At 38.6% G+C, this 27,430-nt stretch overlaps 1 protein-coding gene across 1 annotated transcript; it reads left to right on the top strand.

The window, feature by feature from the left end:
* The first annotated feature begins 8,192 nt into the window (after positions 1-8,192).
* LOC119824376 (zinc finger protein 120-like) lies at positions 8,193-27,381 on the top strand. The gene is made up of 6 exons (XM_042055850.1): positions 8,193-8,345; positions 15,402-15,528; positions 16,916-17,129; positions 17,213-17,826; positions 25,867-25,918; positions 27,144-27,381. Exons 1-6 carry the CDS (start codon positions 8,193-8,195, stop codon positions 27,379-27,381), a joined length of 1,398 nt encoding a protein of 465 aa, XP_041911784.1.
* Positions 27,382-27,430: the final 49 nt, after the last annotated feature.

The raw sequence follows: 27,430 nt of genomic DNA on the forward strand, positions 1-27,430 counted from the left end.
AGTCTCTCTCTCTCTCTCTCTCTCTCCCTCCCTCCCTCCCTCCCTCCCTCCCTCCCTCCCTCCCTCCCTCCCTCCCTCCCTCCCTCCCTCCCTCCCTCCCTCCCTCCCTCCCTCCCTCCCTCCCTCCCTCCCTCCCTCCCTCTCTCTCTCTCTCTCTCTCTCTCTCTCTCTCTCTCTCTCTCTCTCTCTCTCTCTCGTGCGCCCACCCACTGAGACGGTGGGGCTGGTCTAATGGGAGCTCACCAAGGCCAGCACAACCTGGACTGGAAAAACATGGGATCAAACCGTATTTTCTGAAGGTGTCGGACAATGAAGGCTGACTGAGAAGCCAAGAACAATGGCACTGGGTTTTGATCCTACGGAATGTACTGGCTTTTGGGGAGCCTAGTCTGTTTAGACGCGCACCTTCCAGGACCCAGATGGAGTGGGTTGGACTTTGGACTTCCCGGAGGGCAGGGAACCCTGACTGCTCCTTGGACTGGCAAGGGAGGGGGAGGGGAGCTAAGGGAGGGGGAGGGAAGTGGTAGGTGGGGAAAAGGTGGAAATTTTTAATAATAAAAAAATTTTAAAAATCCTTATGTATCAGCTAGTTTTCTCTCAGGAGAAAAATATATTATCTTGTTGGTGATGTGGTTCCTGAATTGCTCTCATGGTTGTCAGAAGTATCTGTGACAACCAGGTAAAAAATCACCCTTAGTTCTTCTGATGCCAGCCTGAAGCCACAGAACAAACTTCAACCTTTGTGTTCTAAATGTGTAATTTTGTAATATTCAGGGCACCCTTGCATTTGTTGAACAGGAGAATCACTCCCCTCCATATTGTGTAATGGGCTGTGCAAGCCAGGTATATCGTGTCCAAGAGGAAGAAGGCCATGTGCCTATGGGCTGCAGGAAGATAGCTGGGTCATCTACCGGAGACAAAGTAAATGATATTGTGCAGATCCTTAAATTCTGGTTCTATCATGGAAGCCAGAACCAAGGACTTCTGTGCTGCGCCTTTAAGAACACCATAAAGCTCAGAGATTTGTTCTTGTCACTCAAGTCTCACTAGCCAATCACAGCCTCCAAGATGACCTGTCGGTCAAAAGTAAGGTGGGACTTCCTGGCGCCATTTTACAGGCTTGGTTTTAAAGCGGAGCGGGCCTCGCCTCAGTGGATTGCGCGCTGTTTTGCGAGAGCAACTGCCGGGAACTGTGAGGAGAGCATGGACGAGCATGGAAGCCATGACTTAGTGAGCGAAGGGCTGCTGTCCCGATATGGAGAGGAGAGAACGGTGAGCTATGTGGGAAGGTGTTGCAGATCCTCCCTGAGCCTGGGTGGGAACCGAAGGCCACAGCCAGGGTTCTCTTGGGTCCCACGTGGTACTCACAACTCCCCAGCGTCAAATTCTGGTCTCTGAAAAATTCCTCTGTGGGCTGCATCTGTGAAAAGCATTTCGAGGAGGGAGTTGTGTGTAGAAACTTCTTTGTAGTCAATATCAACGTGATTTTGATGCATATGGAAGCCAAGCAGTCAAACGTCTAGAGTTTTTCTAGCTTCTCCCAGAAGTTCGGCATCTTGTATTTAAAATTTTGGAATAAGAGCCATTTGGAGAGATGGCTCAGAGGTTAAGATCATTGGCTGCTCTTCCAAAGGTCCTGAGTTCAATTCCCAGCAACCACATGGTGGCTCACAACCATCTGTAATGAGGTCTGCTGCCCTCTTCCGGCCTGCAGGCACACACACAGACAGAATATTGTTTACATAATAAAATAAATAAATATTAAAAAAAAAGAAAAAGAAAGAAAGACCTTCTTTAAAAAAAAAAGCCATTTAGAGTTAATTTTGTGGAGTTTGTAAATGGCATTCTTGCGTTCGTTCCCACTCCACTACTAACCTGTGAGGGAGAAGAGCAGAATTGTTGATATAAAGGCTTCTCTAATGCTTAGGAGATACTTAGCAGACGGAGAACTGCCTCAAAATTACCCAAAGATAAGTAGCATGCTAACTAGGCCTGCTAGAGATTAGGATGCTAGGATGCATATTTGTTCTCTAGGATTGTCCAAACATTTGGTTCTAATCCACGACACAGTAGACACTGCTGATTTACAAACAACCACGTGGCCTATTCCCATATCAAAGAACAGGCCTCTCACAAGCTGCTCAAGGGGCCCTTACAGGGTCACAATGAACTCGAGGGCATGGTCTGCCATAAATACCCAGTTTTCTTCTATGGAAACTTAAAGTTCTGCCAGATGCACAAGATGATAGCAGGTTTCAGCTGTTTGAAAAGGAAAACACTGTTGTGCAGAGGACTGGGCTAATCAAGCATCACTTTTAAGTTCTCCCTCATGGGAGAACTTCTCAAATCCAGGGACTTTTTGGCAGAGCCAGGAACAGCCTAGTGTCTAGGCGTTAGTAGTTTTTCCTAAGTTCCTGAGCTATACAGAATAAGATAGAGCTTCTACATTGGAAGCAAGAATGTGCTTGGGAGAGATGGTAATGGTCTGGAAGCTGTGTCTTGGTGGACAGGGTCTTCAGATCCTGAGAACACTACTCTTTCTACCACACGGAGCTACAGTTATCAGTTAAATTCTTCAAAGCATAAGCAAGAGTCTGAACCTAAGAGAAAGTTAAGAATGGCAGCACATGTGGAATGCAGTATTTGTTCTCTTCTCTCTCCTCTTTGAGCATTTACCAGAGATGGGTGCATGCTATCATTACAAAGATTTTTCTTTATTAATCTCTCAAGTGTATGGAATGATTTCTCACTGGAAATACTATTCTGGAACAGCTGCACGTCCAGCCTTTTAGAAAAATATTTCTGATAAAAGCTTTCCTATATTGACATAGGTGACCTTTATCCCAGTGTGTTGCTTTCTGGTCAATGACCTTGCTATCCTTTTGATGACACCTCCAAAATTCTTAAATTAAATGACTGTGCAACCTCAGACTTTGAAAATTACCCACTTTAGTCATGTAATCGACTATCCATTACAGTCGCAGGAGAAGGATTTGCATATGGAACATGGTTTCTGCCTTCAGACCAGAGTAGAAAGAATAGTTTACTGAATGCACTGCAGGGCAAATGGTAGGAAATCAGCTGCTGGAGTCACAAGTATGAGAAAGGACCTGATTTTGGCAGTGTGGTAGTTTGAATGTAATTGGCCCCTATATTCTCATAGGGAGTGGTACTATTAGGAAGTGTGGGTTTTTTGAAATGTACCAGTATGGTCTTGTTGAAACCAGTATGTCAATGTGGATGGGCTTGGAGACTTCCTATGTTCTGGATACTGCCAAGCATGTCAGTCAACTTCCTTTGGCCTGCATTCCAAGTTGTAACCAGCACCACATCATCCTGCATATCATCATGCCCCCACCATGATGAAAATTCACTGAACTCTGAACTGGAAATTAGCAAGCTTCATTAAGTATTTTCTTTTTTTTTTTTTTCGAGACAGGGTTTCTCTGTGTCTTTGGAGCCTGTCCTGGAACTAGCTCTGTAGACCAGGCTGGTCTCGAACTCACAGAGATCTGCCTGCCTCTGCCTCCTGAGTGCTGGGATTAAAGGTGTGCGCCACCATCACCCGGCAAGTATTTTCTTTATACAGGTTTTGGTGGTCCTGTTTTCTCTTCACATGAATAAAAATCATAACTAATACAGACACTTTTAGTGATTTTTTTTAACATGCCAGGATGTATTAATTTTATGTCATGTGAATAAAGACAGACATGATTTGTGAGTTTATAATTTAGGAAGGTGCAGATGTGTTCAATCCTGCTTGACTCAGTAAAGTCAGCTCTGAGGTTTGAGAAACAGCCATTGACTGTAACTCTGTATGTCACGTTACAGATCTCAGCAGTTTGTATGTGCATTTGAGTTATTCCAATCAGTCTATTATTAGTGACATTTAGTCTGCAATGAAGTATCCTAATATTTTTCAAAGTCAATATACCTGATATATTTATTATTGTTTTTTAAAATAAATTGTTTTTTTTAAAAGCACATTATTTGTATCTTTTTTTCCAAATTTCATTTTTTTTTTTTTTTGTTTTTTCGAGACAGGGTTTCTCTGCAGCTTTAGAGCCTGTCCTGGAGCTAGCTCTTGTAGACCAGGCTGGTCTCGAACTCACAGAGATCCGCCTGCCTCTGCCTCCCGAGTGCTGGGATTAAAGGCGTGCGCCACCACCGCTCGGCTCAAATGTGGATGACTATTGACCTTTAATTCATTTTTGATTTTATTTTTGGTTCTTTTTTTATTTTTATTTTTTTGAGACAGGGTTTCTCTGTTGCTTTGGAACCTGTCCTGCAAATAGCTCTTGTAGACCAGGCTGGCCTTGAACTCACAGAGATCTTGACCTTTAATTCTTAATACCCATATATAATTTATATATAACCTATATGTAATATATAACTTCATATATAACACATATGATTTCATATATGATACCTATATTTAACATATAACCTATATATAACGTATACTTATATATGCCTTCATATTAGAATATTAAACAATCTTTAAACAACCATCCAGCAAATGAGGACAATGACCTCAAAGTGTAAACAATGTATAAGTATCTTAATCAGAGGTAGAAATGTATATGAAAAATACATCCTAAAATTATATTGATATACAAAATGTCTTAAGCAGAGGTAGAAGCATGTATGCATACGTTATGACAAAATAATTTTGCTTAGGTATATAAATACTGTAGAAGAAAATAGGAACATATTCAAATTTAATTTAAGTTTGTATCAATAAACAAGATTATATACTAATGGAAATTGCCTTTTGCTTACAAGTAATTTAAATGTTCCATAGCCAGACTTCCCAAAAGTGCCAGAGTCCTTTGTGCTGGCAAACCAGGAAGCCACTGTTTTGAAACTCCCCCCGCCGAATCAGAAAGACCTCTCTTAAGGGAGTTACGTAAGACAATTTTTGTATTCAGGAAATTGACTATTTTATTTTTTTATTTTTATTTTTTGGTTTTTCGAGACAGGGTTTCTCTGCAGCTTTAGAGCCTGTCCTGGAACTAGCTCTTGTAGACCTGGCTGGTCTCGAACTCACAGAGATCCGCCTGCCTCTGCCTCCCGAGTGCTGGGATTAAAGGCGTGCGCCACCACCGCCCGGCTGACTATTTAATTAAGACTTCCATAAACTTTCATTGCTTTGGGTGCTGTCTGTGGAGAGACAGTTTTAGTTTTCTCTTCTTGATCTTAGAGGCTTTCCTTTTGTTATTTATATGCATATCTGTGTTTTCCAGTTGTTGCATCTTCATGTTTGTGTTTCTGCTGTTTAACTGATTGATACAGTTAATGTACTGGTTGTGGGTTTTTAAAACATTCTCATATATTATTGTCTCCTTGTCTTAGTTTTTCCTGTCAGTATGATGTAGCCTAGAGTCATCTGAGGGAACATCAGTTAAGGGCATGCCCACTCAGAATCACTAGTTACTATGTCTGTGAGAAATTGTGTTGATTGATGATTGATATAGGAAGACTCTTCCCCTGAGTCTCACAGTACTCATAAGCAAGTGGAACTTGACTGGATAAGAGGGCTTGCTGAGCTTGACATGGACCAAATGAGAGAAAAAGCTAATAAAAATTTCCCCACATATTTTTTTATTACTTTAGGTGCTAACTTGAATTTCTATTCTAAGTTCCCATGATGATGGGTTTGTGATCTTGCAGTATCAGTCAAGTAAACATGGAGATGCTTTTGATTAGAATGAAGTCACAGCAAATAACAAGGAAGTTATAAAAAATCCGGTACAACAGAGTGATGTTGTTACTGCAAAGGACTTGGAATTGATGACTTTTGGAGGATTGTTGAAGATATTAAGATTGAGATGGCAAAATCCCTAGAAACGAATACACAGAGCTTCACCAGTCATTCTTTTTTTTTTTTAAAGTATTTTGTAATTTTTTTCCTATTTTGGTTTATTTATTTATTATGTATACAACATTCTGCCTCGATGTATGCCCACACACCAGAGGAGGGCACCAGATCTCAGTACAGATGGTTGTGAGCCACCATGTGGTTGCTGGGAATTGAACTCAGGACCTCTGGAAGAGCAGCCAGTGCTCTTAACCTCTGAGCCATCTCTCTAGCCCCCTCACCAGTCATTCTTATGGGACTGAAAAGATGGGAGTGCTGAGAGGAATGGAGACAGTGAAGGTGGACCTCATAGGATTCAGTCGGAAATAGACTCCATGAAAAATTAATCTAGAGGTCATTGGAATATATTTTTGTCCCAAATGATTCTCACCATCTCCATTACCTGAAAATTAAGTAAGCCAAAATTAAAAAGTAGATAGAGGCTGATTTCTTAAAGTATTGATTCTGTTGGATAGTTTTTACAGATGACTGATTTGAGTCTACAATAGAAAATTAAACAAATGGGAAAGAAAGAAATTAAAAAGTCTCTTTGGTAATGAGAAAAGCTTTGGGTAGTTTCAGGTGGCAGAAACTTTCAAGCAGATATTCACCATTAAAGGAAATCCCATGCTCTAGAGAGGAAGCCTAGCAAGGTGCGGTAAGGGTAAGATTCCATCTAGCTAAACCTTCTATTGATGGGAGAAGTAAGCAAAGTGATTTGTAGGTCCAGGAGTCAACTTCATACAAAACCTCCTGTGACTCTGGTTCATGCCGCTCTGGTGGCTTCCATCCCAACTTAGAAGCCAAACTTGTCATGATCCCCCATGTACTGATTCTGGGAACAATAAAGATGTCAAATGTAAAGGCCATGGACTCTGTGGGTTCAGCTCAGCACTGTTGTATCTTCCTGCATTTGGCAGGGTCAGAAACCTAGTGAGGAGCCTTTGAGAGTTGATTGCCTGAAGCTCTGAAGAAGAAGTTTGTGTTCTTTTGAGAACTCAGAATCGTGACATACCCAAGCTAGGAGGCATTTGCCATGGACAGCTGCATACAGAGAGTGGGAATAGCAAATGAGTGATGAGAATGAACAGTTACAGTGATGGAGCGATCTAGGTTGTTTTAGAATGAAGCCCCTTGAGTCTGAGATGCAATTGGAGGATTTTGTTTTCATCCTGCTGAGATTTAATCTTGCTTTGGTCCAATCTTCCCCCACAGCGTTCACATTCCTCTTTTCTTTTTGAAATTTTTCTCTTACACAATATACAATTTCCCCTACTTTTGCTTCTTTCATTCCCATTCCCTGACGCCTTCTCCTCCATATCTTCTCCTCCATTTTCCTTCTTAAAAGATCCCCCAGGGATATCAACCAAACATGACATATTATTTGGGACTGCAGACCCTCAGACCTTGAATTTTTTATGACCATTTGCCTGCTGGAGTGAACAGCTGGTTTTCCTGTACTTGCAGTTGCTCTGAGCACGAGACCTTCATGCGTTCCTGATGGCAGGGCAGTGGTTTTTGGTGGGTTTTCAGCTAAAAATCCCAGTAGCTGGGACGTGGCCATTAGTTAAGGAGAACCCTATAAAAGCTGCCCTGGAACACAAAATCAGCATTCTTGTTTTAAGAGTGATCCATGTCTCTGTGTTTTTTCAATCTCCAGTCCTGTGCCTGACTCGCGAACCTTCTCACAGTGCAGGCATGACACCACAACATGTGAAGTTAAGTAAGACTAGGCATAAGCTCTCATATCAAGGCTTGAAGAGGTAACCCAATAGGAGAAATAGGGTCTCAAGACCAAGGAAAAGAGTAAGAGACACCTTGCACACAGTATTATTTGTGTTGCTGTTGTATTAGAATATTGAGGGCTTGTTGTAGTAGGATAGCTGGGCTCAGGTGGGGACATATTGCCATGGCTGTTGTTTGTGTTCTTTAACTATCATCTACGTGTCAGGGTTTCTGGTGATTATGAGTCTAAGTTCCTATTTCTCATTTTGTCCCTTTTGAAAGTGTGTTTTGTTCTTTGGTTTTTATTTGCTGTCTGTTCTTCTGGTCTGTGTGGCCTATGGTTTCAACAGAGGTCCTTCACAACCATGTTTGGGGCTAGAAATCAGTTGACAGATGTGGTCTCTGTTCTGTCAGGAAGTCTGTGCAAATTGGTGGCTGAGAAAACATGAAGAGGGGAGGTGGCTTGGAGACTGCATGGTGTGAGGCACTTTGGGAGTGGACCTGTCAGTGTGCAAGTGGTCTACGTGGACTTCTCACAGCTGCTGTATCTTCTTCAAACAGAACATCTCCGCCTGTTTTGGGCGCTAGGACACAGTGACAAGAAGGCATGTTTGATGGGGATAATGTTTGGAGGAGGTATTCAAAGACTGGAGGAGATCCATGGGTGGACAGGCTGCTTGGATTTCTAACGTTTGGTGTGCACTCTGCTTTATCAGGGACTCTCAACTACCTGGTTTTCTTGCTGGCCTGGCCTGCTCAGGTGGGGATATGTTTCAGGGGTGATGGCTGGAGAGTTGTTTGGGGTTTGTGACTGTGGAAGCTAAAGGAATGAAGGAGTTTTATGAACTGGTGGCCTACCTGTTCTTTGCCTGGTGTGGTCTATATGTGAGTATGGGATGTCTGCCCAAATTATTGACTGGAACACAGACAGATATATTCCTCTCTTTCTAAATGGAATAATATGTCCTGTGTCATTTTATGCTAAAAAGTTTACTTTCCTTATTGACTTTAAAAGATGTCACGACAATATTTTGTCTTTAGTATCAGAAGAGACTTTGGATATTTGAACAACATTTTGGCTGTTAAAGATTGTGAAGATTATGAAGTTAGATTAAAAGCATTTTCATTTCTTTTTGTTTATTCTCTTTATTCTTCTCTCCCACAGTACATCTGACTACAGCCTCAACCCTGTCTAAACTCTCTAGTCCCCAGCATTCCCACTGGTTCAGATCCACTGTTCCTCTTATTCCCTTCAGAAAGAGCAGGCCTCCTAGGAATGTCAACGAACATCATGACAAGATATAATAAGACTAGACACAAACCTTTGTATCTGTGCATGATTACATAACCCAATAGAAGGAAAATAGTCCCAAGAGAAAGCAAAATAGTCAGAAACACTCTTACAGTTAGCAGTCCCACAAAAACACCAAGAAAAGCAACCAAAGTACACATTGAGAGGATAGAACTCAGACACTGCAAACTCCATAATTTCTCTGTCAGGCTCTCTAAGCCCTTATGATCCCTGCTTAGTTGATTCTGTAAATTTTGGTTTTTTGGTTTCCTTGACACCTCTGGCTTCTAAAAAACCCTCACCCAAATTTCTGCTTGCTTCCAAGTGCTTCGGCTAGTGTTTGAGTAAAGTTCTTTGCATCTGTCATAATCAATTTTCTGAGGAAGGCCCTCTGTAGACAATTAGGCTAGTAAACAAACTGTGATTTTATCAGAGTAGAGCTAGGAATCATTATATTGATTATTATTTTATTTTTTGTTACTTGTATTTTGTTCTACTCTAAATTCTGAACCATTGAGATTCTCGCTCCTTGCCATGCAGGCAGTGTTGGTCATGTGTTGCCTCTTTTCACTTAGGCCTCAAGTTAGTCCAGTCATTGGTTTGCCACTACACCAATTTAAGCCTCCATTCATTGTTATATCTTCCAGAAAACACAACTGTGTCAAATATTTTGTGGCTGGCTTTATTTTCTATTCCCATCAGAGGGAGGTATATGTCATTAGAGAAGATGACAAACTTCATATTCTTAGTTACTGGGAGTCCTCATAGGGTTGTCCTCTTAGCTAGCAAAAAGTTTCTACTGCATTAGGTTTCCAGATCAACCTTAAAAGTTTTCCTATTCCAGTCACCTCTCCCTGTATATTCTCCCTCTATCCCTCCGCAAAAAGTTTCTACTGCATTAGGTTTCCAGATCAACCTTAAAAGTTTTCCTATTCCAGTCACCTCTCCCTGTATATTCTCCCTCTATCCCTCCATTTATCTCATGATTATTACTGTTGCTATTCCTTGTTCACCCATAAATTCTAGTCAATTTCCTCTTTTCATATGGGCTCCATGCATCCTCTGCTACAACCATTTCTGTAACTTATACCCTCTGAGTCTGTGGATTGTACTGTGATTATTCTTTACTCAACTGCTAATATCCATATATATATATATATATATACATACATACATACATACATACATATATGTATATATCATGTTTGTCTGTGTGGTTCTGCAATTACTTGCTCAGAATTTAATAGAACTAAGGAAACTGGACATCAACAAATCAAATAAAAATGTGGTAAAGATCAAAATGAAGAACTCTACGTAGCTGAATTTAACTGGCTTAGAAACACATAAATAAATGTTCAACATCCTTAGCTATCAAGGAAATACAAATCAAAACTACTTTAATGATTCATCTTATACCTTTCAGATTGGCTAGGATCAATAACACAAGTGACATCTCATACTGGCAAAAATATGGAGAAAAGGGAACACTCCCCCATTGCTGCTGGGAATGCAAACCTGTATAGCCAGTATGGAAATCAATATGGCAGTTCCTCAGATAATTATTAATCTATCTACCTCAAGACTCAGCTATACCACTGTGGTAGTTTGAATATACTTGTCCCCCATAATCTCTTATGGAGTGGAAGTAGTAGGATGTGTAGCCATTTTGGAGTAGGCATGGTCTTATAAGAGGAAGAATGTCACTAGGTTTTTGAGGTCTGTTATTCTCAGGATACTTCCCATTGTGTCAGACTATGTCCTGTTTCCTCTGAGTCAAGAACAACGGACTCTCAGCTCCAGTATCACATCTGGCTGCCTGCTTACAGGCTTCTAGCCATGATGATAATTAAGTCAACCTATAAAATTGTACATGAGCCACCTCAATTAAATGTTTTTGTTATAAGAGTTTCTCAGGACATTGTGTCTCCTTAAAAAACAAAACAAAAAAAAAGAACCAAAAAAAAAAAAAATAAAGGAACTAAAACAGAAGTTGGTCCCAGGGACTTAGGTATTGCTATGCTAATCCTAACCATGCTTTTGTTTAGAATAATAAGGTCTTTGACTCTTTGGCTTAAGAAAATGAAAGAATGCATTTGGCACTGCATTCAGGATCATACTAGGAGGAGTTTGGGAGAGTGACATTAATAAAGATATGAAGTATCATGAGCCAGCTCAAGAGGTTATTTTGGTAAAGACAGTGCCTTGGTTCAAAGAATCTACCTGAGGCTAAAATAAGGAGATTTTGATTAATTCCATTGGCAGAAGGAATCTGAACACAGCTTAAGATAGACTCTGCCAAGTGTTAGTGGTGACTCCACTGAAGATACATAATAAGAAGAGCAGCTGAGCTAGGAAACATACTTGAGGAGATAAGAGCCTCCAAAAACTGGAATGTGTCTAAATCTTCTGCTCAAGGACATCAACAGATTAAGAAATGGAATAAAGGGTTTGGTGGCCTGAGGGGGTGGTGGCACGTCGACTTTAACCCTAGCCCTCAGAACACAGAGGCCTTCATACTCTGTTAGTTCAAGCACAGCCTAGTTTGCAGATCAAGTTTCAAGACAGCCAAGCTTATACAATGAAAGACAGAAAGCTGGTAAAGACATAATTAAACAAGATGCCATGTTCCAACCCCAGTAAGCAGGAGAACCTGACAGCTTGGGCCACAATGGTTCTGGCTTGAGATAAAGATAAAAGAAAAGCAATAAATCATCTGTTTCTGGTGAGCTGTGACTGAAGAATCAGCTGTGATAAGCAAGTTATCAGAAGTACTTAAGTAAAATATTGCTCTGCTGGGTACTTAATGCTGGGTGACTAGAGCTAAAAATTTAGTGATGATTAAGAGACCAGCATCAGTGATATGAAAATGTCTGAGAAGTGTTTTCTAAGAGCACAGAGAAGCTGTCTTCCAGAGGTAGCCAAGATTGTACCTCATGCTGGTAGATGGAGTTTGTAATGTGTTTCACCAGGTGGAAATATTTTGAAGGTATGGATGGATGTAAGGCTCGGCACTGTGAGATGCCAGGAAAGGACATCACTGGAGGTACAGTCTCATTGGCAGTTGAATGCCCAGGACTGTAAAGGTCATGCCAAGAGGTGCGGCACCCTGAGGAGATTCCGTGAGAAACGCTGGTGAAAGTGAAACCCAGTTTCAACAGAAGACCCCAGTGTCTGAAGAGGCCAGCACTTGAGATGACCACCAGAACAGCAGTGGCAGTGGAACTGAGCCAGCCAGAGTCTAGAAGACCAGCTGTGTGTACTGCAGAGGCCAGAGTCAGTGTATTGACCCAAAGCCTATGGAAGAGTACAGAAGATCTGGAGTGGACCTTAATATTGAAAGGTTGGAATTCTTTATTTCACCAAGATGTTAGAGATCCCAGGGTCACAGGTTACCTGCCATGGAGAGCTACTAATGGGGAATGAAACCAGCCCAAGAAAAGAAGTGTGCTGCTCTCATCAAAGCTAAACAGGATTGGAGACCTGGAGGGCTATTGGTCATTGAATTAGGTATCATTACATTGACTTTTTTCTTTATTGTTACTTGTATTTGGTTCTACCCTAGTTCTCTGAGCCATCCAATTTCTGGATCCTGCCTATCTAGGCGCTCTTCCTAGCCACCTTGGACCTCATATTGGGCCAGTCATTGGTTAGCCACTACACAAATCTTGAGCCACCATTTTCTGATATACCATTCAAACACAACAAGTGTGTGTTAAATATTTTGTGGATGGCTTGGTTTCCTAGTCTCCCCACTAGGAGCCATATGTAATTACAGAAGATGGCCAGTACAGGCTCCATATTTCTGAGTTATAGGGAGTCCTCACTATAATCACCCTCAAAGATTGCAGAAAAGTGTTACTGCACTGTTTCAACATCAAGCCTTGAAAGCTTTTGTATTCTAGTAATTTCTTGCTGTGTTTTTTCCCTCCATACCTCCATTTACTCTCATGATCCTTCCTGTTCTTGCTTTGAGTACACCCACAAAATATTTAATCTTCCTGTTTGGGATCCATGCAACCTCTGATACAGCCATCTTTGTCATTTACCCTATCTGGATCTGTGGATTTTACTGTGATTAGTCTTTACTCATCAACTAATATCCACTTACAATGAGTACACATCATGTTTGTCTATGTAGTTTGGGTTTACTTACTCAGAAGCAAAGAACTCAAGAAGCAACACATTATTAATTGAATAAAATTATTCAATTTAATTGAATAAAATTATTCAAATTGATTGAATAAAAATGTGGCACAGATTTAAATAAGGAGTTTTAAATAGATGAATCTAAACTGTCTTAGAAACACTTAACTAAATGTTCAATATACTTAGCCATCAATAAAATGTGCATCAAAAGAGTTTTTAGAATTCACCTTATACCTATCAGAATAGCTGGGTTAAATGACACAAGGGACAACTAATGCTGGCAAGGATGTTGAGTAAGGAGAACATTCCTCCAATGCTCCTGGGAATGCAAACCTGTATAGCCACTATGGAAACCAATATGGTAGTTCCTCAGTTAATTGGTAATCTATCTACCTTAAGACTCAGATAAACCACTCTGCTAGTTTGAATGTAGTTAGACCCAATAGTCTCGTAGGGAGTGGCGCTATTAGGTGTGGCTTTATTGGGCTGGGTTATGACCAAGTCAAGTCTATATCATGATTGTTATAAGAGGCTTCACATTGAAACACTTCAGAAAATGTTCTAGCCTATGACAATCATTGAAGTTAGGCTAAATACTTTTTTTTTATCATGGAATGACTATGAATATTTATGGATCAGGGTCAGAATGTAGTTGAACGAAGGAAAAGGTCCCAGATTAGAAGTGGTTGAACACTTGTCTCTCCGGGATGCTCTTCTTTGTTTTGTTTGTCAAACATTTAGTAGGAGAAATCTTTTGGATGGACTTCCTATATTGGGGATTGGATTTACATGTATATAGCCTCAACCCATTTCTAGTTATGTATGTCCTGTTGTTATGACTTTACCGCCATTATAGATGGTCATGCAGTTGAAGCAATTCCTATTCACTCTTAAGCCTTTGCTGTCCTGATTTCTATTTTAATTTTTTGTTTTTACTCTTGTTTTGAAAGACTTTTTTTTCTGTGTAGCTCTGGGTCTTGAATATATCTTCTTAGACAATGCTATCCTCAACTCAGAAATACAAATGATCCTGGCTTCTGCACAGAGGGATTAATTGTAAAGCAAGATGCTTGGGTTTGTGTGTGTGTGTGTGTATGTGTGTGTGTGTGTGTATGTGTGTGTGTGTGTGTGTGTTTATTGTTTTATTGTCTGATGAGCCTGGAATGTAGGTTTCTGTACATTTCAAGGATAAGCTTCCATGCTGAACTTCACCTACTTCTTGAAATTTGAAGTTTGGTGGAGGGTGTCATTCTCTTTTTCCAGGAGAGTAGTATCCATGACATTAATACCTATGCCTTCTGAATCATTGTACTGCAGGTGTGTGACTTTCTACCTGCCTCTAATTTCTTTGTTTTGAATGCTTTCAATGAATATGAGGTTGTATCTATATTCAAGGCTATGTATCACACATGTGTTTGTTTCTCATGGTAGGCACAAGAGGCCTCAGCACCTACGCAGTTGAAGTAATAGATAATTACAAGCCCCCTTTTACTACTGGCTATTGTGCCCACTTATCTGCAAGGACAGCAAGACCGCTTAATTGCTGACCCATCTCCCTTACTCTATGTTGTTTATGATGATCATTTGCAGGGCTGATATTTTCTTTGGTCCATTTCTAACTGTTAAACATGCAATCCCTTTTATTAAGATGTTATTATAAAACAGTTTAAACTGGGCCACTGCAGGGTCTGGAAGATGAATATAGAACTAAAGTAAATACAAAACTTTGTGTAAGAACTTCAGTAAAACCTCTGATTTCTTTTTACATTTTTATTTGAATGATTTTTGGATCGATACTGGGTTTTATTCATTTGTAACTCTGGCTTATCTGTAACTCATTGCATAGGCTTTGACTGACATCCACCTCAATTTAATTCTTCTGCTTTTTCATTGATCATTGCAATTAAAGGCAAGAGTCAGTATACCCAAATTTCCCCATCACTTTTCTTAGATAATCATTGCTCTTACTATTTCCGCAACATTTTCTCAGTACTCTTGATCTGCTTGCTTGTCTGTCTCTGTATGTCTCTTTATTGGCATTTTTTCTTAAGGCTGTATCCTATTTAAAGGACCAAGGAATGGCTCATATGAAAACCTCCTCTTCAGTTTCCTTCTAAAGTGACTGGTGATTACATTATAATGTAATGTCATGGTAGAAGTGTGAGAAGCAGCAGCAGTATACAAATATATCATTTTTTTTTTTTTTTTTTGGTTTTTTCGAGACAGGGTTTCTCTGCAGCTTTTTTTTTTTTTTTTTTAGAGCCTGTCCTGGAACTAACTCTTGTAGACCAGGCTGGCCTCGAAACAAATATATCATTTTAAAAGAAGAATCCAATGTCAGGATCACACTTTGTTTTACTGTTGGTTGGATTATTCTAGAATTCCGTGACCTATGAAGATGTGCACATTGACTTCACTCAGGATGAGTGGGTTTTGCTGAATTATTCCCAAAAGATTCTCTACAAAGATGTGATGCTGGAGACGTACAGGAACCTCACTGCTATTGGTAAGATTGTGAACTTTCCTTCACATTTTAACATAAGGGGACAACTCTGTATTATTTATTGATACTTTTCTATATTTTTGTTGGAGAAAGAGTAAGAATGAGCCATATAACTAAGGCATAGTTCACTTAAGATATTCAATTTTGTACAATATTCATTAATATATTATCTACTTTCTGTTACTATATATTAGGCTACAGTTGGGAAGACCATAAATTTGAAGAGCATTCTCAAAATGCCAGAAAACATAAAAGGTATTTTTTATTTCCAACTTGGTATATATTTTTCTCTGAAGAAATTTTATTTTGTCCTGGAAGATTTAAAGAAAAACAATAGTATAAATAAGCACAGCTTATAGTATATTGATGTGTATTAATTTCTCATAAAATCATATGCCTCAATATGAGGTGACTGGTCTGTGTTTCCAGTGCATTCCTCTAAAATCAGAAGAGAAACAAATGATTCCTTAACTGATACCAGCATTTGAATCATAGCCCCATGAGAACTATGCTGTAGAAATGCCAATCCATTTAGTTTCATAGCACTCAGATATTGCACAAGGAACACATATATACACATTGAATAAATAATAAGTGTATGTTTAAAACTGTCCAAAAATAGACTGTAATAAAGCCGGTGTTATTCATAGACTTGTGACTTTGCCAAGCTTATTGATAGAGTTAGTTTATGTGAGTCAAGAAGACTCTTTTGGAGAAACATTAATTTCTACACCACATGTCTATGAGGAACAGAAAGTTAAATTGTGTGAATTCAATGGACAACCATTTATTTCTTCTTCCTTTAATAAGAATGCCATATGTCACAAGTGAGCGTCCCAAAATGAAAGAGGGACTATATTTCTTTCAGAATAATGAGAAGATATGAAAGATATTTAGTATTTCAACACTGTGTAGATTTGTTGAATGTGATAAAAGATTATATTTAATTGGTCTTCAAACTTCCTTGGGAAGACATGAGCAAACTCACACTGAAGATAAGCCATATGAGTGTTGGACTGTGTACTTAATTTTTTTTGTCCTAGTACACTTTCTTGTGGTGAGTATTGCACTGCAGGAAAACATAAGAATGCAAAAAGAATGTAAGGTTATTTAAAACTGAGTTAACCTAGTTCTTTTTAAATATGTAAAAACAAATTCATAGAAAATGATGCTATAAATGTGGGTCATTTTAAAAAAAGACCCTTACCATCAAAGGTTCTTCATAGACGCAAAACATCCCATACTGAAGGAGATCACCATGAATGTAAAAGTTAAAATATGATTCCTCTTTACAATTAAACAAAATTATAAAATTAATTCATCCAGATATTAAGATTTATCAATGTAATGTACATGGTAAAACTTTTACATGTGCCAATTATCTTTGCAGGTATGAAAAAAGCCATAATGGAGGGAAACCCTTTGAATGCACCCAATGTTTTAAATCATTTGCATGTTATAGTCATCTTCAAAGGCATAAAAAAATTCATTCTGCAGAGACACCATATGATGGTGTTCAACATGCTGAAGCCTTTGGAGGTACCAGTTGTCTGCAAATACTTAAAGGAACACATGCTGGAGAGAAATCCTATAAATGTAATCAATGTGATAAAGCTTTTGCAAAATGCGCTAACCTTCAAATACACGAAAGAACACATACTAAAGATAAACCCTATGCATGTAATCTTTGTGGTAAAGCCTTTGCACGTCAATGTAGTCTCCAAATACATAAAAGAACACATACTGGAGAGAAACCATACACATGTAATCAGTGTGGTAAAGCCTTTTCACAGAACAGTAGTCTTCGAGTACATCTAAGGACACATACTGGAGAGAAGCCATTTGAATGTAATCAATGTGGTAAAGCCTTTTCACTGAAAAGTACTCTTCGAGTACATCAAAGGACACATACTGGAGAGAAACCTTATCAGTGTAATCAATGTGGTAAAGCTTTTGGGACTCAGGGTGAGCTTCGCAGACATAAGAGAACACATACTGGAGAGAAGCCCTTTGAGTGTAATCAATGTGGTAAAGCTTTTTCACAGAGATGTAAACTCCAAATACACAAAAGAATGCATACTGGAGAGAAACCCTATGAATGTACTCAATGTGGTAAAGCCTTTTCATATATCAGTAGTTTCCAACTTCACAAAAGAACACATACTGGAGAGAAACCATATGAATGTAATCAATGTAATAAATTCTTTTCACAAATCAGTAGTCTAAAAACACATAAAAGAATACATACTGGAGAGAAACCTTATAAATGTAATGAATGTGGCAACTCCTTTTCACGTCAATGTAGTCTCCAAATACATAAAGGAACACATACTGGAGAGAAACATTAATACTGTAATCAATGTAGTAAAGAATTTGCATGTCGTAGAAGTGTACACATCCATCAAAGAACACATGCTGAATAGAAACCCTACAATTTTAGCCAATGTGGTAGAGCCTTTGTATGTGTCACCAGGCTTTAAAATCTTGGGAAAAATCATACTGCAAACAAACTCTTTTTTGTTTTTTGGTTTACCTAGATAGAGTTTTCTCTGTAGCATTGGAGTCTGTTCTGGAATTCACTTATAATCTTTTTTTTTTTTTTTTTGGTTTTTCGAGACAGGGTTTCCCTGTAGTTTCTAGAGCCTGTCCTGGAACTAGCTCTTGTAGACCAGGCTGGCCTCGAACTCAGAGATCCGCCTGCCTCTGCCTCCCGAGTGCTGGGATTAAAGGCGTGCGCCACCACTGCCCGGCTTCACTTATAATCTTAACATCAGATAATAGGGAAGAACTCCTGCAAGAGAAAAATCTTCTTTATGTAAATAATATGGTAAAGACTTTAGACATCACAATGGTCTTCATTGTCCAGAAATTCTTCTTTCATATCTTTTTCATTATGGACAAGGTTAATTATTTACTATATTCACTTAAGTCTGGTGGTGGACATTTCTTCATTGCAGTTTCTGGTTAGTGAGTGATATTAAAGTGTTCTATACATTTAGGAAATCCTTTTGATGAAGTTTAGTGCTCTTTATATTCTTTCTGTGATATTTTTACATCTACTGTACTATCACTTAGAATTAGATATTTTCCTGCTGACATATATAAAATGAGATGTCTATCATCTAAGTGAAACATTGTTTATTTTAATATTAAGCAGTGTATATTCATGCTTTTTAAGTAATGGTGTCTATGAAAGGGGGGGTGAATTTTTTTTCCTGGATTTCTTTTTTCCTATAGTCAAAAATTCCCTTGAGACGTCATTTGCTTTCCAGTCTACCTTGTATGTCACTAATTAGTTATGAATACATCTGAACTCATAATCATCATGGGTCACTTTCTTGAATGTAAGTCCAAGGGTACATGTCAGACTCCAACACTTGCTGTTTTATCTACATATATTATCAAAATTAATGTTAAAATGTATAATAGGTTAGAGTATAAGAAACATTACCTCATATGTGTGTCCACAGCATCATTTTCATCAAACTGGTAGATATCTAAAATGTGGGATAATCAGTAATCAACTGAATATTTCACGGTATAGTTGATGTCCTGTGGATATGTATACATTATTTGAAGTTCTAAGCATCTTCCTTTCCCCATTAATTATCCATTTGTCACTTCATCATGAAGTGCTTCCTTCTAAGGGAATTATCCATAGATGCCATGTAATGTAACATTAATGAGATTTATTTGAAAAAAGTTTCTGTTATATGTATGTGTGATATGATTATGGAATTTTAGGCCTGACAGATATGTAAAGACCATAAGACAACTATTCGGGGTGGACTCCTGGATCTCTTCATATGGTGATCAAGATCAGGTTACCAGACTTGCACACCACACACATTTTCCACTAAGTCAGCACCCTGATTAATTGAAACATTCTACCAGGAAAATGTTGCCTTTTTTCAGATTGTAAACATGTTTTCATGAAGGATAGAAGAAAAACAACAACTTAAATAAAACTTTTCAATTGAAAACGATAAACTGCTATCTCTTCTTTTGTTTTTCCCTTTTTTGTAGAATGTGTTATCCTTAGGACTAAACATTTTTCATAACATTTTCTCAGAACCACAAGGAATCCCATAATATTTCTCAGTACAGAAGTTTATTGCTGCTGTCTGATGACGTGAGTTTGTCATAGTATATACTGAGTGCAAGAGTTGAGGTAAACGTGGAGGCCATAAGAGGGCATCTGATCCCCTTTCACTGCAGTTAAAGAGAATTGTGAGCTGTTTTGTGGGTTCTGGGAAGCAAAGGCCCTGTGGATAAGCAACCAATGTTGTCAGCTGCTGAGCCACCTATTCAGCCTAGTGAGTATATCATGTTGTAGAGGGGAGCCCAGAGTTTCAAGAAAGACTGATTGGCTCAAATGAGTGTTCAGAGCACTCGCTGCAGGTCCAGAAATTCAGTCATTCTGCAAGTGTCTGGTGAGGTATTTACACACAGGGTTTTCTAATTTTGATAATGTTTCCTACCTAAGGAATCCTAGGTCACTCTGAGGTCAGATCATTTTGTTCATTAACGGCTAAAGTTTTTGTTCAAGTGGGAGAATTTGACTCAGGCATCCAATGGAACATGTTCAGCCCTGGAACTAAATATACACAACCAACAGAAATGGCCTCAGCAGGTTTTATACATGTATTTGTACACACTTAGTCACACATGCATAAAAAAGAGAAAATTGATAGGAAATAATTTATGAACATGTGAAGAGAACAAAGAAGGGTGAAAGTGATATATATTTTAAGTAAAATGTATGAAAATAAATTTTAAATAAAGCAACTGTAGAGACAGCTTAGCAGCTAAGAGCACTGTTGTTAAAGAGGAAAAAGATCAATTGCAAGAAATCATGGTAGCTAACCATCTCCTGTGACTCCAGTCCCAAGGGTTCTGATGCCCAATTCTGGCCTATTACGTACTGTACACAGAAAATGGCAGGCAAACACCCACATACCAAAGACATAATAAAGCCCTGAGACAGACAGAGGGCAGGTCTGGTTAAACTGAACTGGTTCTGCAAGGAAGCAACTGTGACTTTAAAATCTAGCTGGTCCTCTCAGAGGAAAAGGCAGCCTTATTCTAACATTTGAAGAGCTCAGCAAGGCTGTTCATTTAATAATAGCATTCACAGTGGGGATTGGTGACTTTTCCTTGATTTTTCCCGTTTTTGTGTTATTTCCCTTTCATATGTGTGAGGATTGTGGCAATGGTACATCTTTGAAATGTCTTAGTGCTTCTCTTAGGTGCAGATCATAATGTATGATCTAAAACATAGATTTTCTCTATAAGTTTTCATCTTCCTAAATGGCTAGACTTGCAGGGTCCTGTCGCTATTTATATTGTTCAATGTATAACTTGGGACATGAACTAAGAGAAGAAAAAGGATGACGGCATATGTGGAATGCAAAGTCTGTACTAGGCTGCCTCCTCTTCTAGCATTAGCCAGAGCTGAATGCATGCTGCTTTTAACCAGATTTTTGTTTGTCTGTCTTTGAAGTGTTTAATATGCTTTATCCCTGGGAATGCATAATAATTTTAGAACAGGTGTCTGTGTAGCCTTTTAGAAAAGTATTTCTGAGACAAGCTCTCTTATGTTGCTCAGGTAGCCTTAATCTCAATCATTTAGTCTTCTGGACAATGACCTTCCTGTCCTTTTCAGTAATCCAAGTAAATTCTTATGTTAAATGACTGTACCACCACTGAATTTAAAATTACCCATTTGAGTCATGTAGTCAACTGTCCATTGAAGGAACAGGAAAAGGATTTGCATATGGAGCCTGGTTTCTCCTTCAGAGCAGAGCAGGAGGAAAAATTTACTGAGTCCACCATGTGGTGGTGGGGAACAAGGAAGTCAGTCAGTTTCCAGAGTGACTGTTAGGAAAAAATATTACTGATTCTGGTAAGGGCAGTAAACAGGATCTTTGGGGGTATCAGCCCCTCAGATCCCTGTAGGATCCAGCTAAGGCATTACAACTGGTGAAGGAAATCTTTATGTTTAAAAAATGCATTCACTAATTGGCGATTTTTCCTGAGCATTATATCTCTTTATTGTTCTCTTTCTTGTTCTCTCATGCTGCAAAGATTTTCAGTTGTTACATACACACTTATAATTCTCCAGCCCTAATTGAGTCCAGGACTGGAATTCTTTTGTGGCCATAAAAGACAGATAAGGATTTTTACACCTAAAGCAGTAGCTGCCAGCTTACTTTATGACTCTAGGTGGCTGTGGATAGTGAGTGAAGAGATTTATTAAGGGAGAGATTAAACCATCAGTGAAATCTATGATGGGGGACTTGTGTGCTACACTATATCCTTAAGTGATTAGATAAGAAGTTATATAATCAGTAAAAATTAGGAGCAAGGCAAGTCTTTCTTTTACTGAACTGGTTTTTCCCCCCAGTAGGCATAGGGTATAGGGTAACAAGGCAAACTATGAAACAACAAGGGGAAACATCTGTCCCTTGGTCCAAGAGCACTTTTGCCAAAGATTAGCGGCCTCTAGGGGTTGTTTAGATCAGATGTTTACACCTTTTGCTCTAAGCAGTTGAAACAGGAGAGGATGTTGGAGCCACAAACACTGCACAGTGAATGAATGTACTGCTGACAGGTCAGTAGACGTTAAGTGGAGTTCAGATCCCTGCCTGCTCTGGACAGATTTCTGTACTGTAACTTACTAAAAACTAAATTATCAAACTTGTACTTTAAACCCTAACTGTCTTGTAGCCAGCCCAGGTACTTATCCCTAGTGCCTCTCATTTAAATGACAAAGGAAGTTTCACTAACAGGCCCTCAGCATTAGGCTTTGTGGAGAGACTATTTCAGCTGCTTTAAAAACCCATATGATGATTTCTCGACATAGCATAAACTATTCCTACAGCTTTTCTTCCTCTTGCTACACTATGTATTATTACTTGAAACCTGTCTTTTCCTCTTTCTGGGTGAGGCTATGCTGCTCCAGTTATGTTTACAAAGAATAAGTGGCCACGCACAGAGAGTTCCTGCTAGCCCATCCAAGACAAAGTCCCTGAGAGGGTGCTCTCTCGGATAACATAAAAACTCTACAGGATTTTTCCACTTCAATTGGAGACATTCAAGATAATGAAATAAAGCTTACTTTATATTTCATATTAACTCTCTGCATCTGTCTAATTGTCTATACTTTCCCACACAGCTGTCTCTGTCCCTCCCCCTGCTCTATCACTGTCTATCCCAGCTTGCTCACAGATCAGCAACCTGCCACTCTCCTACACTCCCAGGCCCTCCCAGCCAACCACAAAAAAAAATGCTGCTGCTCACTCTTTAAATTTAAAACCTACAGTCTTCATTTAACTCTAACCATTTTTTTTCATTCTAACACTAGGGACCTATTTCTTCAACTGTATAGTTGTCTTCTTATTAAGTGCTATTTACCTTACAGGTATAGATAAAATATAGCTGCAGAATAGCTGTCTCTTTGCGTCTTCCACAATATGGATCTCAGTACAGACAACAAATAGTAATAACCAGATCGATATAACATTTTTGTCTCTTAGAAACAGTTCTTATGAGCTTCAAAGTTCAATTTAGATCCAGCAATTTTGTCGCAAGTAAAAATAAACTCAGCTAAGTATTATTTGTTTAGAATTTGCTTTTCTACCTGCTTAATTCTTTTGTGAGGGAGACTAGCTTTCCCTGTCTCCCTGGCCTGGTTTGCCTTTCTCTAATCTGCCAAACTGTGCACTTAAACATTTCAAGTGTGCACCTAAGAAATAAAGTTTCTTCTTCACTTTTGTGTTAATTGCTATTAAATTCTCCCCAAAATTTAGCAAAAGTTCTTTGCTAAGGTTCACTGTAGTCCCATAAATTTTTAATTCCATCAGTAGTAAGTAAAAGACACTATAATCTCTGTTGGGTCTATACCTGCCAATTGACAAAATCTCAAATTTCCTTTTATAATTAATTCAGAAACATTTTTTACATAATTTTTTAATTTTTCCTTTGTTTACATGGTAAAAAGATCCATCCTAAGATAATATCTTCCCTCTGCATTAAAATTTCTGTAGGGGAAATTCTGGAAGGCAATATTATTAGAATATAATTAGAATGTGGATTCACCCTATCCATATGTGCCTCCTAAAATTTCTTCTCAATAATCATGAATTCTTTTTCCACTTCAGCTACTAATTCTCTGGGACTATTTAAGTCCTTTTCACCATCTAAGGTTTTGTTTAAATAAATTATTAGATCAGGTATTATCCCAACATCTGCTCTTAGACTGGAAATGTCTCCTAGCAATCTTAGAAAGTCAGTAAGAATCAACAATTGGTCTCCTAATTTGTGCCTTTTGTATTCTAATTTTCTATAAACCTATTATGTAACCTAGGTAATTGACAGAATCTCCTTATTGTACTTTCAGGAGGAATTTGTAATCCCCATTTAGGCAAAACATTCTTTACTTCTTCAAACATTCTAAAGTATCTGCATTTGAATCAGATAACAAAATGTCATCAATGTAATGGTAAATTATAGACTTAAATTGCTTGTATTTATTTCCAATGGCTGCCTTACAAAGTATTGGCACAGGGTGGGGTTATTGAGTATTTTCTGGGAGGATGGTCCGTTGATATCTCCTTGTAGACTGAAAATTTTCATAAGTAGGCACTGTGAAGGCAATTTTTTCCTGTACTTGTAAAGATATAGTGAAGAAGTAATCCTTTAAATCAATAACTATGAGAGGCCACACTGTTGGTAATAGAGAAGGCAGAGGAATTCCAGACTTTAGAGGGCTCATTGGTTGAATTACCTTGTTGACAGCTCTAAGATTTGTCACCATTCACCATTTTCCAGATTTATTTTTCACAACAAATACAGAAGAATTCCAAAGGCTGGTAGGTTCTTCAATATGGTGAACAATAAGTTGTTCCTATACCAGCTATTCAAAAGCCTTCAGTTTGTCTTCTGTTAGAAGCCATGGTTTAATCCATATTGATTTCTCAGTTAACCATTTTTAATGCAGGGCTGTTAGTACCTCTGAAAGTTTGCTAGATGCTTTGTGTTCTTGTACAGCCTAAATGGCTGGTGACTTTTGTTTATAATATTTTATAATATCCTCCCCAGAAACATGAGTTTTGCAGACTGCAAGAATGTTAATCTGGGTATTCCATTGCTGCAATGGGTCATGACTCCATAAATTCACTCCGATATTAGCTACATATGGCCTCAGCCTTTCTTTCTGTCCTTCTGGCCTAATGCATTCAACACATCTCATGATTTGTTTCCACTTGAGATAGGGGTCTAATTACTAGTAATTGAATATATACCTCTTGAAGAGACCAATTCAGATGCCAAGATTCTGGAGTAATAATACTCATGTCCACACCCATGTCTATCAATCCATCAATCACAACTTCATTTATACACACTCTTAGCTTTGGTCTCTGTTCATTTATAGAAGTCTGCCAGAATGTATGTTTCCTATTTCCTTCTGAAGTTTTTGATTCATGCTCAATGTCTATTCCATCACTCAAAACAATATTTTTTTTCCTTAGGCACTGGGTTTTTTAATTTTCATGGTGAGGCATGTTCTCCACACTGACTGGGAATGGTTCAACCATGTGGATCATGGGGGCCTGTGAGAGGACCCCCAAAGAGTTTTCTGATGTTATCAGATTGCTTTGTCTGTCTTTTGTTAACCTACATTCATTGTTCCAATGTCAGTTTTTGCCACACCTCTTACATACACCAGAAGGCTGAGTCCACCTATTCTCGCCATTCCTAAATGTGACATTGTTCCTAAGAATCCTTGTCTCCAATCCTATTTCAGATGTCTCATTCTACCACAATTTTTAAAAAATGACATTTTGGTGTCTCCTTATAATACTGGAAATTGCTTCTCCTACTCAAATTTCAGTACTATATTCACATGTCTCAACATTCATTGTATGTAAGAATACAATAGAATTTATCTATTGGTGCTGATCTGACCTTTAAAGGCCCAAGGATCCTTTTACATTTTAAGTCTGCATTTGCTTTTTAATTTTTCTTTCCTTTTTTGGGTTTTTTTTTTTTTTTGAGACAGGGTTTCTTTGTAGCTTTGGAGCCTATCCTGGAACTAGCACTTGTAGACCAGGCTGGCCTCGAACTCACAGAGATCTGCCTGCCTCTGCCTCCCAAGTGCTGATAATTAAAGCATGCGCCACCACCGCCCAGATCTAAACTGGCATTTTTAAAAGCCAACGATTTAATAAATACACATCTAGCTTCTGTGTCTGTACTCCTTAGTTAATCTTTGTAAAAAGTCACTAAAGGGTTCTGGCAGTGTTTAACCCTAATATACACTTCAATTCTCTTTTCTAGTTCCTGAATTTTGTCCCAAGTATATAAAGCTGCTGTGCTACATTGGGACAAGGTATGTTTCTTGTAGAGAGCCTTGTCCTGAGATTCAAAATAATGTCCCTCACCAAAAATTTGATCTTGGGATGTTACAAATCCTTTTGCTTTTCCCTGTTCTAAAATTTTAACCTCTTCTCTCTAATAACACTTCAGAAACAGCTGAGGTCTATCTTCTAGGACCACTGATATTAATTCAAGCCACCCGTGTGGGATGGCCTTATTGCCTTAAGCCCATGTTTTTACAATTTTTGTTACAAAAGGTAAATGCAGTCCATAAGCCAACATTGTTTGTGTAATGTCTTTTAGATTACTCATACATACAGGTTCTCATGTTTATTCATTTACGACTTTAGGGTACTTGTTGCCAGATGGTCTTTCCACGAAGATCACTATATAGGCAGTTATAACTCTGGGAAAGTCATCCCAGAGTCTGACATGTACTGATGAGGCTAAATCCTGTCGCTGTTCATCAGTTTCATAAATTCTTCAGGTTTTTTTTTTTCAAATCTTTTAACCTTGCCTTTTGTAAAGTCTGGATCTCCTGTCTAATGGCTCACTGAGAATTCCAACATATAATTTTTCTAGTAAAGATAACATCTCATCCTTGGACATAACATTGATGGTGTGCAAATTACCTTTCTTTAGAGACACCCTATCTGCCATCCTATCATAACTGTTCAACAGATTCTAATTATTAAATTCAGCAACATGATTTCTCTCAGGCAATGTATCAGCACCTTCCATAACTGACTGAATTTTGCCCATCAAATTGGTCATATTCTTCTCCAAAGTGCTGATTTTCCCTTTTTGCTGTTCATTATTAGTTTGTAAAGACTGAATTATTTCTAAAAGTGCCTCATTTTTGGCTCTATTATCAAACCACTTTTAATGAGATAATTGAGAGCAAAGCTAATACCTATAATCAAATAAAGGGGTGTAGAAGGAAAATCACATATGCATTGCTGAATACTATCCATAGCATAAGTAAAAACTTACCAAATTTCTGGATTGTTATATTATTCACCCATTTTTGTAGTTTATCTAGTTATAGTCGATTGGAGCATGTGCAATAACCAATACCAGGCAGCAGGTTCATCATGGCAACCATGTGGCTGAGAGATGCAAGCAGCAGAAAATCCTGAATTGGTTTTCATACATTAGATGTTGGAAAATATGATTTATTTAACAAATTAAGAGTAGCTTTTACAGTGATCAAGGCAATTCAGGGATTTGGTGACCAGGATAAAGGAAAAACATAAAGCCTTCTGTCAGTGTGAATCATGGACTGTGTGCACTCTGGGGATTACTGGCTGGAGAGACAGTGGGAAGTGGAGAGCCACACTGCATTCCCAGGGCACACAGAGACCATCAGTGGTTGTGAAGCATGAGCCACCAGCTGGTGACATGGGCAGGGAGAGTCAATACCCAATGCACTATGTGGCTTGCAAAATGCGAGTGACTCAGGGGTTCTCAAAATAGAGTTGACCAGTCCCCTCAACCCATGATGGGCACCGGGTGTAAATGAGTG

This window comes from Arvicola amphibius, chromosome 10 (assembly GCF_903992535.2).
Source record: "Arvicola amphibius chromosome 10, mArvAmp1.2, whole genome shotgun sequence".
NCBI classification, from domain to species: Eukaryota; Metazoa; Chordata; class Mammalia; order Rodentia; family Cricetidae; genus Arvicola; species Arvicola amphibius.